General features: G+C 45.0%; 1 protein-coding gene and 1 pseudogene across 1 annotated transcript; one reads left to right on the plus strand and one right to left on the minus strand.

Annotated features, from left to right (window-relative positions):
* Window positions 1–6,966, minus strand: part of LOC102272432 (glycine cleavage system H protein, mitochondrial pseudogene) — a 26,467-nt pseudogene extending 19,501 nt beyond the window's left edge.
* On the plus strand, window positions 6,927–11,241 carry LOC102265571 (EP300-interacting inhibitor of differentiation 2). Its single transcript, XM_005890558.3, has one exon. It carries the CDS (start codon window positions 7,033–7,035, stop codon window positions 7,690–7,692), a length of 660 nt encoding a protein of 219 aa, XP_005890620.1. The 5' UTR covers window positions 6,927–7,032; the 3' UTR covers window positions 7,693–11,241.
* The last annotated feature ends 6,421 nt before the right edge of the window (window positions 11,242–17,662 follow it).

The following is a 17,662-nucleotide window of genomic DNA, read 5'->3' on the forward strand; positions in this document are numbered from 1 at the left end:
GACTATGCTGAATCCTTTGACTGTGGATCACAACAAACTGGAAAATTCTTACAGAGATAGGAATACCAGGCCACCTTACTTGTCTCCTGAGAAACCTGCATGCCAGTCAAGAAGCAAGAGTTAGAACCTTACATGGAATACCTTACTGGTTCAGAACTGGGAAAGGAGTATGACAGCCTGTATACTGTCACCCTGTTTATTTAACTTATATGCAGAGTATGTGCATGCTAAGTCGCTTCAATCATGTCCAACTCTATGGACTGCAACCCTATGGACTGTAGCCTGCAGGGCTCCCCTGTCCATGGGATTCTCCAGGCAAGAATACTGGAGTGGGTTGCCATGCCCTTTCCCAGGGATCTTCTCAACCTAGGGATCAAATCTGCGTCTCTTGCATCTCCTCCATTGGCAGATGGGTTCTTTACCACTAATGCCACCTAGGAACCCCAGGTATGCAGAGTACGTCATGCAAAATGCCAGGCTGGAATCAAGATTGCTAGGAGAAATATCAACAACCTCAGATATGCAGATGATACCACTCTAACGGCAGAAAATGAAAAGGAACTAAAGAGCCTCTTGAAGAGGGTGAAAGAGGAGAGTGAAAAAGCTGGCTTAAAACTTAACATTCAAAAAACTAAGATCATGGCATCAGGTCCCATCATTTCATGGCAAATAGATAGGGAAAAAGTAGAAGCAGTGACAGATTTTCTTTTCTTGGACAGTGACTGCAGCCATGAAGTTAAAGATGCTTGCTCCTTGGAAGGAAAGCTATGACAAACCTAGACAGTGTATTAAAAAGGAGAGATATCACTTTGCCGGCAAAAGGTCTGTATACTCAAAGCTATGGTTTTTCCAGTAGTCATGTACGGATTTGAGAGTTGGATCATAAAGAAGGCTGAGCACCAAAGAGTTGATGCTTTGGAATTGTGGTGCTGGAGAAGACTCTTGAGAGTCCCTTGGATAGCAAGATCAAACCAGTCAATCCTAAAGGAAATCAACCCTGAATATTCATTGAAAGGACTGATGCTGAAGCTGAAGGTCCAATACTTGGGCCACCTGATGCGAGAGCCAACCTATTGGAAAAGACCCTGATGCTGGGAAAGATTGAAGGCAAAAGGAGAAGAGAGTGCAGAGGATGAGATGATTAGATAGCATCACTGACTCATTGGACATGAATCTGAGCAAACTCCAGGAGATAGTGAAGGAGAGGGAAGCCTGGCGTGCCGCAGTCCATGGGATCACAAAGAGTCGAGCAAAACTCAACGACTGAAAAACAACAAATTGTTTCACTGTTGAGAAAAAAGAAAATCATGCCATTTGTGACAACATGGATGGACCTAGAGGGCATCATGCTAAGTGAGATAAGTCAGACAGAGAAAGACAAATACTGTATGGTATCACTTATATGTGGAAACTAAAAAATCCATATTCACAGAAGCAGAGAGTAGATTGGTGGTTGTTAAGGACTGGGAGGTGGGGGAAGTGGGCAGAATTGGTCAAGGGTACAAGACTTCCAGTTTTAAGATGAATAAACTGGGGAGGGGTGGGGGTGGAAGGGAGACTCACGAGGGAGGGGATATATGTATACTTATGGCTGATTCACGTTGTTGTATGGCAAAGCCATACATAACATTGTAAAGCAATTATCCTCCAATTAAAAACAAAAAATTTTAAAAAGATGGATAAGTTCTGGCGATCTAATATTCAGCATGGTGATTATAATTAAGTGTTATATTATATACCTCAAAGTTGTTAAGACAGTAGCACTTAAATATCTTTACTACCACCACCAAAAAAAAAAAAAAAAGGTAGTTATGTGAGCTGATGAAAGTGTTAACTAACCCCACTTGTAATTACTAGAAAATATATACATGTATCAAACCATCCCATTGCATGACTTAAACTTACTCAATATGTATGTGTGTGCCTGTGTATTTAGTCACTCAGTCATGTCCAACTCCTTGCAACCCCATGGACTGTAGCCCCCCAAGCTCCTCTGTTCGTGAAATTTTCCAGGCAAGAATACTGGAGTTGGTAGCCATTTCCTTCTCCAGGGAATCTTCTCGACCCAGGAATTGAACCCAGGTCTGATTCTTTACCATCTGAGCCACACAGGAGGCCCAAAACTTCAACAATATTACATGTCAATTCATCTCAATAAAGCTGGGCGCACCTTGCTCTCTAGACTTCTTCCTATATTAAGATCAGTTTTCTAGAGGACCATGCCCGTAAAGTTCCTAGAAATCCTTTTGTCTCTGTGGGAGGCACTGCCTCATATTTTTGAGCTCTTAGTAAAGGGTCATAAAGCCACACCTTTAATTTGATCAGTACTCACAGGCTTTTCCACTTTGACCGTCTTTTGTGACTGGAGAGACTGGATGTGAGAAAAGCTTTTCTTTCCCAACCTAGCAAGTCATAGGCCTTCTGTAGTTCTAAATTCTGGGAAATCAGTCAATTCCTTCTATAGGTCAGCCCTTTCTTGCTAACCCTCATGATACTCAACAGTGAGTAACCAGCGTTATGTCTGGGTATTGCCTTAGCCAAACACTTTCCGTTTTCTATTTCTGTCTCTATTTCTGGGTAATCACAGGCAACAGTTGGCCACTTACTTCACTACAGCGTAACACGAGTCATCATTTTTTCTGCTCCACTAACAATTTCCTCACCGCTCTCCCTCCGTATTTTAGCCTTTTCTTAGGACATTACCTAACTCCTGATGCCAATTTCTGGAACAGTTATCTGTTGTTGTAATAATGTTGCATGGCAATTCACGTTAATCATGACAACATAAAATAACAAGCGTTTATTTAGCCTATGAGCCTAAGCCTAAGTCTAGCTCAGCTGGGGACTGATTGATTTTTTTTTTTTTTTTGCCTGCCCTGACCAGTGATTGAACCCAGGCCCCAGCAGTGTAAGCACAGAGTCCTAAGCACTGGACAGACAGAATTCCCAGGACCTAAAAAAAAAAAAAAAAGAAATCCAAGGACTGACTGGTCTTATATGCCTTGTCTGAGACCACTTTCCTCAGCCCCAAATTGTCTTCCACCATCCAGCAAGCTGGTCCAGGGTTGTTCTCATGGTCGAGACAGGAGTCCAGGAGAGAATAGAAGAAAGAAATGCTTCTTGAAGGCCAGTCTTGAGACTGACACACCATCATTTCTGCCTCATCCTACTGGTCAAAGCAAGTCACAAGGCCAGCTCAGATTCAAGGGATAGAGAAAAACAGTCCACTTTCTGATGAGAAGAGCTGCAAACTCCTATCACAATGGGTATAGGAAACAGAGAGGTTGGAGAATGGGGGTTACTTTTACAATTACTGTAGCACAGTAACAATCTTGGGGAAAGAGACAAGGCTTGTAACATCATGTTTAGGTCTCACTGCAGCGCTAAGTAGCTCAGGAGAGACAGGCAAATATGGAAAAGCCCTTTAGAGAAAGAGGCACCTATATCTACCATTTCAGTTCAGTTCAGTCGCTCAGTCGTGTTCGACTCTTTGCGACCCCATGGACTGCAGCACACCAGGTCTCCCTGTCCGTCACCAACTCCTGGAGTTTACTCAAACTCATGTCCATTGAGTCAGTGATGCCATCCAACCATCCTCTGTCATCCCCTTCTCCTCCTGCCTTCAATCTTTCCCAGCGTCAGGGTCTTCCAATCAGTCAGTTCTTCGCATCAGGTGGCCAAAGTATTGGCGTTTCAGCTTCAGCATCAGTCCTTCCAATGAATATTCAGGACTGAGTTCCTTTAGGATGGACTGGTTGGATCTCCTTGCTGTTTAAGGGACTCTCAAGAGTCTTCGCAAACACCACACTTCATAAGCATCAATCCTTCAGCACTCAGCTTTCTTCATAGTCCAACTCTCACATCCATACATGACCACTGGAAAAACCATAGCTTTGACTAGATGGAACTTTGTTGGCAAAGTAATGTCTCTGCTTTTTAATATGCTGTCTAGGTTGGTCATATCTACCATTAAGTCAGTTCAAACCCATCTAGTGAGCAGATGTAAGGCCTAGGATAATCAGGGGTAATAAGGATGTAAGAATGGGACTTCCTTGGAAGTCCAGTTGATAAGAGTCTGCCTGCCAATCCAGGAGACCTGGGTTGGGAAGATCCCCTGGAGAAGGGAAAAGCTACCCACTCCAGTATTCTGGCCTGGAGAATTCCATGGACTGTATAGCTCGTGGGGTCGCAAAGAGTTGGACATGACTGAGCTACATCTTCTCCTTTCTTTCTGTCAATGCAAAGGACACAGGTTTGATCCCTGGTCCAGGAAGATTCCACATGCCTTGGAGCGACTAAGCCTGAGTACTGCAACTACTGAAGTCCATGCACGTAGAGCCTGTGCTCCGCAACAAGAGAAGCCACCTCAATGAAAAACCTGTGCACTGCAACTAGAGAAAGCCTTCACACAGCAATGAAGACCTAGCACAGCCAGAAATAAATAAAATTTTAATTTTTTTAAATAGTCTTTGGGGAAAAACAGATGCAAGAAGGGTGTTATGATTCCCCCGATTATGTAAGCCAAGTGCACATTCTGAGTTGTGGTTTCATTCCATATCCATAAAAGTACAGATTTAATTTCGAGGTTAAAGGATAATGGGTATTTATCCTTTAAAGGATATCTTTGGTCAGAGGAAGGACAAATTTCCCACCAGTGCTATTTATCACAGACTTTGCAGCCTTCGGGAAAAGCAGATCCTGTCTCTTTCTTTATAATCTCTCTTATTTTTCCTGTAAAGAATATATCAGCGTGGAGCCCCTGATATCAGCTCCCTTGATTGTTTAGTCTGAAGCATGACTGAAGTAAAAGAAGAAGTAAAGTCGCTCCATCGTGTCCGACTCTTTGTGACCCCATGGACTGTAGCCTACCAGGCTCCTCCCATGGGATTTCCCAGGCAAGAGTACTGGAATGGGTTGCCATTTCCTTCTCAGAGGATCTTCCCCAACCAGGGATCAAACCCGGGTCTCCCGCATTGTAGGCAGACACTTAACCATCTGAGCCACCAGGAAAGCATGACTGAAATTGTCCTCAAATGATTCTGAAACACTGGTAGTGAGTCAGAGACAAGGATGCTGCAGCCACTACACAGGAGAAATACTGGGAGCAATAGCTAACCTGGAATCTATCTCAAATGTTTGCTTTCATCTCCCCCACATGAGCATTTTTGTTCAACACACCATAATTGGGGGGGTTATTTTAGATTTTGGGGGGGCCGCACTATACACCTACACCCTCGGCAGTGAGATCAGAGTCCTAACCACTGAACTGCCAAGGAATTCCCAATGCACCATAATTTTATTTATTTGTTTGCCTGCCCTAGGTCTTTGCTGCCGTGCACGGGCCTTCTGTAGTTGCAGCGACCGGGTTACTCTTCACTGTAGCGCACAGGCTTCTCACTGCAGCGGCTTCTCTCGTTGAGGAGCACAGGCTTTAGGCTCACGGGCTTCAGTAGTTGTGGCTCTCAGGTTTAGTTGCTCTGTGGCATGAGGGATCTTCCAGGACCAGGGATGGCACCCATGTCCTCTGCATTGTCCTCTACAGCAGATTAGAATCCGCTGTACCACCAGGGAAGACCCGAGTAAACCATGATTTTGTTTAGAGCTATTCCTATCCCATCTAAGTCTGAAAATTCTTTTATTAAATATTTGTGATTTTCCAGGCAGCCTGAGGGTAGCAGCAATGGACCTTAGGTCTCCAAACTAGCCTGGGCACCTTAAAGGAGCCACACACACTTAAGAGACTGCAGAGCTGTGGGGGGAAGTTGTGTTTGAAGCAACACAGGCTGGATGTTGTGTTTTATCAATGTAGGGCTTAGGAAAATAAAAATTCAACTTTATGATATGCAGATGAGACCTAATGCCTCAAAATAACTACTCCTGACAGGGCAGAAAACAGTGAGTCACTATATTTGCTGATGCCCCTAAATCACGACGGAGGTTATCGTGAGCAACATTAAAGGGGGAATTTCTTTATATTTCTCATGTTATTTAGAATAAAGAAAAATAATTGGAGAGTCAGTACTTAAGATGCATGTTGCAATATTATGAGACACAAAAATAATGGTAATGAACGTGTAACTATGGAGAAAATGATTTATAATTACAATGAAAAACATAGGTGAATCGTAAAAATAATGTGTGAAAGAAACCAGACACAAGAGTATATAAACTTCAAAAAAAAAAAAAAGCAAAATTCAGGAATGAACCCCCAGGTAGTAAAACAAAAAGAAAAGCAAGAAAATGATTACCATTCCCGCTACTATATCATCAGTATAGTAGCTACCCCCGGGTAGAAAGTGATAAGAAGGGAGGAAGGATTCTGGGATACTAGAAATAATTCCTTGACCCGAGTGGTGGTCATACGGACGTTCACTTTGCGATAAGTCATTCGGTATATTTTGTATATTTATATTTATACTTTGGATTTTTTTATATTTTGTATATTTTTTTCTGCACGGTATGTTGTACAAAAAGAAGGTTTAGAGGACTTTCCTGGTGGCGCACACCTTCATGGATCACAGTCTTGTGGTGAAAAGACTTGCCGAACTCAATGAAGCTATGAGCCATGCCGTGCAGGGCCACCCAAGACAGGTCATAGTGAAGAGTTCTGACAAAAGGCGGTCCACTGGAGGAGGGAATGGCAAACCACTTCAGTATTCTTGCCTGAAGAATCCCATCGACAGAGGAGCCTGGCGGGCTACAGTCCATAGGGTCGCAAAGAGTGGGACACACGACTGAAGAGACTTAACACACCGCCCTCGGACGTTCTGGGTAAGATTTCAGGCGTGTTGGCTCTTCCAGCCGCTAGATGGCACCTGGAAGGTTGCAGTCGCGTGGGCATGACGCATGCGCAGTGCTCAATTTCAGCAGCACACCCTACTCTCGTGCACCTGGGTTTGCACACACAGCGTGGACCAGTGTGCACAGCGCTCACGCATGCGCAGTTACGTACACTTACGTGCACATCGCTAACCGCGCTGTGCCGTTATCCCAGTATTTGTGGGAGCGGCCGAGCTGACCCCGCGATCCGGGATGTCCGAGCTGCCCGCGGACCAAGGTGTCCCACCGGCGGGCGCAGCAAATGACAACGGCGACGTCCGGCAGGCGGAGGTAGGCGGCAGGAGGCGGGAGCCGGCCCCCGCGCAGCCTGTGGCGGCCAGGGACCGTCCGATGGCGGAGGCCGTAGAAGGTTCGATGGCTTCACCCGTGGAAGGTCCAGTGCCGGAGGCCAGGGAAGGTCCGATGGCGGCGTCCCGAGAAGGCCTGGGGGCAGCGGCCAGGGAAGCCCGGATGGCAGAGGTCGCCCGATTGTTGGCGGAGCCAGCGGAGGAAGAGGGTCCCGAGGGCAGACTCCGGTCCAGGCCCGGGAACGGCCCAGGTCTGGCTGCGTTGCCATATCTCCGCCTCCGTCACCCACTTGGCGTTTTAGGAATTAATTACCAGCAGTTCCTCCGCCACTATCTGGAACACTACCCGATTGCCCCTGGCCGAATTCAGGAGCTTGAAGGACGCCGCAGGAGATTTGTGGAAGCCTGCAGAGCCAGGGAAGCGGCGTTTGACGCCGAATATCAGCGGAATCCGCAGAGGATGGATTTTGATATTTTAACATTTAGTATAACTCTGACTGCATCTGAAATTATCAATCCTCTGATAGAAGAACTTGGTTGTGATAAGTTTATCAGTAGAGAATAGTTTAATGATGCAACTACTTTCAGAAGAACCTCTGCCTTCAAGACAGTGTTATATACCACTCCTGTAACTTGATTTTACAAAGTACGTGAGAATAAGGCAAAGCACAGCTGGGGGAAAAAAGGAAGCTTACCAAGAAAAACTCAGAAGAAATGGAAAAAAGGTCAAAACCTTATGACTCTTCTGACTTTGAGTTTGTGGTTAATCCAGATTCTTTTCCCTGCATTGTGGAAATGTCTTTTCAAATTGCTTCACTGAGGTGAAGAATGGTTTTCTAAAATTGAGACTTGATGAAGAAAAACTGCCAATAGAGCCCATGGTGATGAAAGAAATCATCAAATAGCAGTGATAGGAATAGGAATTCCTGTAGGACTGGAAGGCCATGGAGAGAACTGGAAATTGTCAGTTCTGATAATTCCTCTTGAGTTTTCTTCATGTCAGTTTCAATAGAAGTTTTTAGTGTAAGATTGGTTTTGTGTTTTATGAGGCATTTCAAAGGACAAGCAAAGTCAATGCTGCATATATTAGATAAATTGTGTATTCAAGAATATCTGAAATTTCTGGATTTTTTTAAATACCTTTTTGGTAAATACTTACAAGCCCCCCAGATATAAAACACACAATGAAAAGTCTTCTATCTCTGTCCCCGCTCTACCCAGTGCTTAGTACAATTCCCATCTGTAACCACAGTACTTCCGTCTTTCCAGTTTCCCTTTATATACACAAGTAAATGCAAAGCTGGGTCGTTTTTTGGTTTTGCTTTCTTCATTACAGAAGTTGGCAAATTATTGATTTATGCATTGCATTTTCAGTAAGAACTTAAGGATCATTCCAAACCACTCTATTTCCTCATTCTTTTTTAGAGGTGTATTTCATTCCATTCTGTGGTTATGTTGTAATTTACATAATCAGGAACATACTGATGGGCATTTAGATTTTTTTCCCATCATTTTCTATTGGCCAAAAAATAAAAAGCTATAATAGTTAATCTTGTCTGCATATCTCAGCATGGGCACAAATACAGTATTACTCTGATTCTAAATGCAGTTTTCATATATTGACATCTCTGAAGTTGAGGTCTATCTTACATTTGATGGTGAATATAGCATTTTCATAAAAATAATGGTACATCTTAGATTCTTTATTATATAGAATATCTGTAGTACATGCGTGCATGCTAAGTCGCTTCAATCATGTCCAACTCTATGAACTGCAACCCTATGGACTGTAGCCTGCTAGGCTCCTCTGTCCATGGGATTCTCCAGGCAAGAATACTGGAGTGGCTTGCCATGCCCTCCTCCAGAAGATCTTCCCAACCCAGGGATTGAATCTGTATCAAACCTGTGTCTCTTACATCTCCTGCATTGGCAGACGGGTTCTTCACCATAGCACCACCTGGGAAACTCTCTGTAGTAAGTTTGTAGGATTTCCAGAAGTGAGAATTCTGAGCTGAAAGCACCCATTGGAAAGTTTACAGATATTGCTGTGTTGCCTTCCATCCCTGTACCACTTTGCGCTCCCACCAGCAATTGCTGGTGCTCGGCATTCCCCCTATAGCCTCACCAACAGTGTTATCAAATGTCTGAATTTTGCCAATCTAGAAAGTTCAAAAATGGCATGAGTTTTAATTTGCTTTTCTCTCATTTGACTCGCATGTATTCCCTTTTCCGTGAACTATCTGTTCATCTCTTTTGTGTGTATGTAATTTTATTTATTAATTTATTTTTGGCTGTGCTGGGCCTTCACTTGCTGTGTGGGCTTTCTCTGGTTGCAGACAGCAGGAGCTACTCTGCGGTTGCAGTGCCTGGTCTTCTCACTGTGGTGGCTTCTCTTGTTGAGGCGCTAGGGCTCTCGGGCTTGCGGGCTTCAGTAGATGTGGCGTGTGGGCTCAGGGGTTGCAGATCCCAGGCTCTAGAGCACAGGCTGAATAGTTGAGGCACACAGGCTTAGTTGCTCCAAGACCTTTGGAATCTTCCCAGATCAGGGATTGAGCCCGTGTTTCCTGTATTGGCAGGCAGATTCTTTACCACTGAGCCACCAGGGAAGCCCCTGTTCATATCTTTTCTCTATTTCTCTCCTGAATCATTTTGTCCTTTCTTTATTGATTGTGGTAACTACTAATGACATAGTGAGATGAGATATGATAATAGATTATAATGTGAGTTATGGATATTTTTTCCTCTCATCATTTGTCTTTCATTTTCCTGAAAGCCTTTTGGCATGGAGATTTTTGCTTTTGTTTCCTCTTTTCTTTTAAACCTGCCAGATTTGGGGAATTCCTTATCAGTCCAGTGCTGGGGTATGGGTTTGATCCCTAGTGGGGAAACAAAGATTCTGCAAGCTTCCAGGCATGGCCATAAAAAAAAAGAGAAAAACCTGCAAGATTTGGAATCTCAAGGTTTTCTTGGTATATATGTGTGTGTATGGTTTCATTATTCATATTTGAATCTTTGAACTATATGGAATTTATCCTGATGTACATACAGTATGAAGTAACGATCCAATTTTCTTTTTTAGATGGCTACCTGGCTGCCCCAACACCAGTTACTAACTAGCCCAGCTTTTCCCTACTAACTTTGTTTAAAGATGCTTCTTCATCATATACTAAACTGTAGCTTAAATTTTCTGATTAATTTTACATGTAATGGTAATGGTCTTTGTCACTAAGTTCTGTCCCACTCTCTGTGACCCCAGGGATTGTAGCCCACCAGGCTTCTCTGTCCATGAAGTTTCCCAGGCAAGAATACTAGAGTAGGTTGCCATTTCCTTCTTCAGGGGAGCTTCCCAATCCAAGGATCAAACCCACATCTCCTGCACTGACAGGTGGATACTTTGCTGCTGAACCACCAGGGAAGCCCATCTCATTATCCTCCATTTTCAGAGTGTTCTGGTTATTTTTGTTTATGTTTATTACTGTATCAACCTCAAAGTCAGCTTACCTTATTTCAAACAAAGTTCTTTATTAGAATCACATTACATTTAATAGATTTGGAATAACTGCTATTTCTAACATATCCAAATGATTCATTTTTCCATTTTTTAAAAATTGAACTTTATTTACTTCTTTATTTTTGGCAGCACTGGGTCTTCGTGGCTTTGTGCAGGCTTTTCTCTAGTTACAGCAAGCAGGGGTCACTCCTCTTCGGTGGGGTGTGCAGGCTTTTCACTGCGGTGGCTTCTCTTGTGGAGCACAGGCTCTGGGCTCACAAGCTCAGTAGTTGTGGCTCACGGGTTTAGTTGCTCTGCTACATGTGGAATTCGCCCCATCGTGTCTCTTGCATTGGCAGGCAGATTTTTATCCACAGCGCCACCCGGAAGTTAGTCCCGTTTTTCCATTTGTTAAAAACTTCTTTTGTATCCTCCAGAAGAGTATTAATGTTTGTCCTTAAATGAAAGTTCCTAAAGTAGGTCTTTCATTGGATCTAATCATTTATTTGTCGGTATTTTATCTTTTATGGTTTTTCTATAGTAAATGAGGATTATCTGTGTTATATTTCCTTCCTTTTTTAATGTTTATTTATTTGGCTGTGCCAGGTCTTATCTGCAGCAGGCAGCATCTTTAGTTGCAGCATGCAGGCTCTTAGTTGTAGCATCTGGGATCTAGTTCCCTGACCAGGGCTCGAACCTGGGCCCCTTGCATTGGGAACTCAGAGTCTTAGCCACTGGAGTACCAGGGAAGTCCCTGTGTTATATTTCCTAAAAGCTTGCCCATATATTTGAAAATAATTCATTGCTGCGTGTTTATTTGATAGCCTGTTAACATACTGATTGGAGAAGGCAATGGCAACCCACTCCAGTACTCTTGCCTGGAAAATCCCATGGACAGAGGAGCCTGGTAGGCTGCAGTCCATGGGGTCACGAAGAGTCGAACACAACTGAGCAACTTCACTTTCACTTTTCCCTTTCATGCATTGGAGAAGGAAATGGCAACCCACTCCAGTGTTATTGCCTGGAGAATCCCAGGGACGGGGGAGCCTGGTGGGCTGCCGTCTGTGGGGTTGCACAGAGTCGGACACGACTGAAGCGACTTAGCAGCAGCAGCAGCAGTAACATACTGAATTCTCTGACTGTTTTACCATAGATTTTCATTAGAATCTCCTGGATTGGGGAACTTGTCATATGCGAATAGTGACAGTATTGCCTTTTTATAATCTTCATACTGCTGACTTCTTTCTCTTTGTTAGTTGCTTGGCTAGTACTTTCTAATGTAAAATAATATGAATGATAGTGAAACATCCCAGATTTTGTCAGAGGCTTGTTTTTTTTTGACTGTGCTCAGTCTCCATTGCTGTGCAGGCTTTTCTCTAGTTGCAGAGAGTGGGGGCTACTCTCCAGTTGCGGTGCTCGGGCTTCTCACTGTGGCTTTTTGCAGCTCCCAGGCTCTAGAGCCTGGGCTCAGTAGTTGTGCTCAGGGGGTTAGTTGCCCCTCGGCATACGGGATTTGGGGATTTTCCTGTATCAGGGATCTAAGTCATGTCTCCTGCATTGGCAGGTGAATTCTGTACCACTGAGCCACCAGGGAAGCCCTCAAAGGCCTTCTCATAATCTATGAAGGTATTATATTTCTATCTACCACCATGTTTGCGTTCTTGCAATTCTTGCATTCTTCAAATGATCCTTATTTACAAATGAGGTATAATTCCGCCCCCCCTTTTTTTTTGGCCCTGCCCAAGTGGTTGACAGGATCTTAGTTCCTGAACAGGGCTCAGCAGTCAAAGTGCCAAGTCCTAACCACTAGACTACCAGGGAATTCCCTTGGCCACTTTTTAGATTCCATTTCTATGAGACCTGCATGCACAGAAACTAAATTTTGTTTCTTTTTCTCCTGTTAATCTGTCTTGTGTTAATTTTACTATTAGTCCAGCCACAAGACCTCAGGACGGATGCAGGGGGAAATTTCCCCTTCCCTACCAGTTCCTTCATACCTTTCCAATCAAATCCACTCTCACAACAGACCCTTTCACTTTGGTAGACTTGACTGAAAATCTGGTGGTGGGGGGGGCGGGGGGTGGTCACAGGGCTGGGGTCACCCCATGGAGGACAGTCCTCCCCACCTGGCTGGCTCCTTTCAACTTCTCCATACCTCAACTCTTTTTACCCTCTCTCCTCTCCCCCTTTCATCTCAGGAGCAAAATCAAGTCCTCTTTTTGTCTCTCAAAGCATTTTAACCTTTGCCCAGACAATTTAAGCGGTAGTGTCACCATGGACAGTGACTTGACACCAACTCCCCAGGTCAAGAACACAGGGCTCAGTTACAGACACGGCTATAAGTTCAGGGATCCCAGGCCTCTCCCACTGCTGACCAGCTGGCTTCAAGCTCGAGGGTTCTCACTACCCATTCAGGTTCAATAATGTGCTAAGATGACTCACAGAACTCAGGAAAGCACTATAGTTATGATTAGTTTCATGACAGCCAAGGATGCAAATCATAACCCCAGATAAAAGGAAGAGATGAGTAGGGCCAGGTCTGGGAGGGTTTCCCAAATGTGACATTATTGCCATCCTCAGGGACGCATCATCCTGCCAACACATCCATGAATGAAAACATGCGGTGAAAGTGAAAGTCGCTCAGTCGTGTCCGACTCTGCGACCCCATGGACTATACCGTCCATGGAATTCTCCAGGCCAGAATACTGGAGTGGGTAGCCTTTCCCTTCTCCAGGGGATCTCCCCAACCCAGGGACAGAACCCAGGTCTCCCGCATTGCAGGTAGAATCTTTACCAGCTAAGCCACAGGGAAGCCCAACAATACTGGAGTGGGTAGCCTATCCCTTCTCCAGGAGATTTTCCTGACCCAGGAATCGAACCAGGGTCTCCTGAATTGCATGTGGATTGTTTACCAACTAAGATATGATGGAAGCCTGAAAACATGCAGAGTATTTACCAACCAGGGAAGCTCACCAAGCCCTGAACACGTTAGTCGCTCAGTCACATCCGACTTTTTGCATCTCCATGGACTGTAGCCCCCCAGGTTCCTCCGTCCATGGAATTCTCTAGGCAAGAAAACTGGAATGGGTAGCCATTCCATTCTCCAGGGGATCTTCCTGATCCAGGGATTGAACCCAGGTCTCCTGTATTGTAGGCTCAGACTTAAATTGCAAGGTTCAAACTCCCTAAAACTCAGTGGTGGCCCAAACCTCTCCCCACCTGAGTAACAAAGACACTCCTATTATAACAGGGACAGCTGCTAGCAGGCACGCATTACCGTTACTAGGCAACCATTACCGTTACCTGGCAACCATTAATCGCCATACTGCTTGCTAGCTCGGAGGTTAGAGGCCTCCTTTGGCCAGTGATCCTGCGGTTGGTGGTTCTCCTGTGGAGACTGAGGTAAGAAGTGGATCACAACCTTCTCCCAGGGGCCCTCCTGACTCTCCAGCCTTGGGCTGGAGGGTGAGCTGAGAAGCCGAGGGAACAGCCTGGGGCTGTGTCCAACAGGACTCCAGGGGCCTCACCAAGGCCACGCACTGGCAGGGCCCAGGCCTTGAGGCAGCGGTGAGCCTCGTCTATCCCGGCCCCTGTGACCTAATGGCACTGGCAGCCAGCATGGGTCACAGTCTGCGGGACTGGGCCCCTGTTTGGGCAGCCTGAAGTCTGAGGGCCTGTTAAATCCTGGGCACCCAGCCCCTCAGAGATGACAGCTGGGCAGGGCCTGGGGACCTGGCCTGGAGGGTGCCATCAGCTGAGATCTGCCTCTTCAGCCAGACCTGGGCACTGGTGGGAGGACCCAGACTGGGTGCTGTGCTGGATACATGCTCCCCGGCGAGGTAACAATCCCTGCAGGGACATCCCCCTCCTCTTAGCCAGGACCTGGATTCAGAGTGAGAGGGTAACAGGCAGGAAGGCCAGGGGTCTTCAAATGGAGGAAATAGCCTGCAAGTGTCAGACATATTTATCTCTCTTAAGCGGCAGGAGGAAACAAACTAGCAATATTTTTTCCTTCTCTATACAAATTTAAAGGGAGGTTTCTCTTAAAATACTGTGTTGCCATAATGACACCTGGTTTCGCCTGAAGTTAGCTATTCTCGAGCCTAGAGATAACCAATGCCTTTTTCGTATGGAAATGTTTGTCTTAAGCTATGCTAATGTGCTATGCCTTACCCCAAACTCTGTCTCCAAGTCAGTTCCGCCTCTTGGCCCAGAACCTACTTGACAAACCAGTATGTTATACTCAGATATTGTTCCCCTAATCTATGTAAATGAAACTATTTGTATGGTGGTCTGCCCTTCTTCAAGATTCAAGTTAATCATTTTATGGCCCAGGATAAGCCATTTGGTGCCAAGATTATCCCAAAATGCATCTTATGGGTGAGGGGCCTGGTGCCATTCTGAATTTTAAGACATTCCTTTCTTTCGTTAACAGACTGCTAGTGGCTATATAACATCCAGCTGAAGACTAGCAGGGGGGTACTCTTTCTGCCCCCTTCTGATGCCTATGTCAGGAGCTTTCTCTATCTCCTTTATACTTTAATAAAACTTTATTACACAAAAGCTCTGAGCGATCAAGCCTCGTCTCTGGCCCCAGATTGAATTCTTCTCCTCCGGGGGCCAAGAATCCCGGTGTATTCGCGTGATTCAACAAAACCTTTCAAGAGGGTGAAAGTTGTGCCTTGGGACCTTGCCCTTTCTTGACAGAACAGAGTAACAGTTTGGAGATTTACAGGAACATCATTACCTGACCTTTGACCTAACTTCAAGAACAAAGGATCTGACACCAGGAAACTTACACCAACCAACCATGCCTCTCCCTCACCTTGCCTGTAAAAGGGCTTTGCTGAAAGCTTTCGAGTTTGGGATTTTTAAGGCATGAGTCACATCTCCTTGAGCGGCCCTGTAATAAACATTTCTCTGTTCCGAACTCCAACGTCTTGGTGTTATTTGACCTCACTGTGCGTTGGACTTGCATTCGGAAATGCTGTCACTGGAAATTCCAAAGACTTACATGACACCTTCTGGGAACCAGGGACAAAGTCCAGGCAAATTAGCATGATAGTTCTTCCAAACTAATACTGGCCTCTCTTTATGAATTCTGGGGGAAAAGAGTCTCTGCCCCCAAGATTGATGTTTCAGTTCTCTCTCCCTAAAAACAAAGCACCCTAAAATTTAGTGGCTTTAGGCAACAACTATTTTTTCACTGTTCACTCTTCTGTAGGTTGATGGACTCAGTTTAGCAGTTCTGCTCTTGTGATGTTGGCCAGAAGCTCAGTTAGGCTGGAATGTCCAGGACTTGTCATTCACGTGTCTGCCACCCTGGTAAGGGCAGGCTGGAAGGCTGGGCCTCTCCCTTAATGGCGTTCCAAACCCTCTTCCTCTCCAACACTGTAGCCAAATTTATTTCTTTCATTCTTTCTTCTTCGTTGCAGTGGGTCTTCATCACTACTGTTGGGCTTTCTCTAGTTGTGATGAGCAGTGGCTACTCTCCATTTAGGTGCCCCAACTTCCATTGCATTGGCTTCTCTTGTTGCAGAGCACAGGCTCTAGGCACACGGGATTTAGTAGCTGCAGCATGTGGGCTCAGCAGTTGGGGCACACAGGCTTAGTTAGTTGCCCCACAGCATGTGGGATCTTCCTGGACCAGGGATCGAACCCGTGTCCCCTACATTGGCAGGCAGATTCTTATCCACTGCACCACCAGGCAAGTCCTGCCAGATTTCTTATGTGGCTGCCTCAGGGCTTCCAAAAGTGCAAAAGTAGGAAGCTGCCAGGCCCTCCGATAGCTCAGGCCACAAGCTAGCACATTTCTGCCTCATTCTATGGGCTATAAAGTCCCAGCTCATTTCGGGGGAGGGGAGGCCATACCAAAGGAGGTGAATACTGAGCGCTGTGGTTCACGAGGGGCCATCTTTGGAAACCAGTCACATTGATGATATACCCAACATGGTCATTCATTAAGAGTGCTTTATATATGGCATCTCGTGGAATTTTCACAATTGTAAAGACTATTAGCATTAGCATATGCATTTTATAGATAAGAAAATTGAGGCTTACTAGCTGTCTCAATCAGGGTTCTCCTGAGAAATAGCACCAATAGGAAAAATTTCTGTCATTTATGTTTGTGTATATGCGCGTGTCCGACTCTTTGCGACCCCATGAATCGCAGCACGCCAGGCCTCCCTGTCCATCACCAACTCCCGGAGTTCACTCAGACTCACATCCATCGAGTCAGTGATGCCATCCAGCCATCTCATCCTCTGTCGTCCCCCTTCTCCTCCTGCCCCAATCCCTCCCAGCATCAGAGTCTTTTCCAATGAGTCAACTCTTCGAATGAGGTGGCCAAAGTACTGGAGTTTCAGCTTTAGCATCATTCCTTCCAAAGAAATCCCAGGGCTGATCTCCTTTCGAATGGACTGGTTGGATCTCCTTGCAGTCCAACGGACTCTCAAGAGTTTAAAAGCATCAATTCTTCGGCGCTCAGCTTTCTTCACAGTCCAACTCTCACATCCATACATGACCACAGGAAAAACCATAGCCTTGACTAGACGAAACTTTGTTGGCAAAGTAATGTCTCTGCTTTTCAATATGCTATCTAGGTTGGTCATAACTTTTCTTCCAAGGAGTAAGCGTCTTTTAATTTCATGGCTGCAGTCACCATCTGCAGTGATTTTGGAGCCCAAAAAGATAAAGTCTGACACTGTTTCCACTGTTTCCCACTATTTGCCATGAAGTGATGGGACCAGATGCCATGATCTTCATTTTCTGAATGTTGAGCTTTAAGCCAAGTTTTTCCCTCTCCTCTTCCACTTTCATCAAGAGGCTTTTTAGTTCCTCTTCACTTTCTGCCATAAGAGTGGTGTCATCTGCATATCTGAGGTTATAAACCTCTTTAGACTCATAAAAATTATTGACAACACCAAAGAGCTCTTGTTTATGTGCATTATGTCCATCAATATTTACTGTATCAGAAATTAAGCCTAAGGTTTCTAAAATATGTATTTGCTTCATTTTTAAAATCTTTTTAAAATCATTAGGGAAT

Source organism: Bos mutus, chromosome 18, assembly GCF_027580195.1.
Source record: "Bos mutus isolate GX-2022 chromosome 18, NWIPB_WYAK_1.1, whole genome shotgun sequence".
Lineage (NCBI taxonomy): Eukaryota > Metazoa > Chordata > Mammalia > Artiodactyla > Bovidae > Bos > Bos mutus.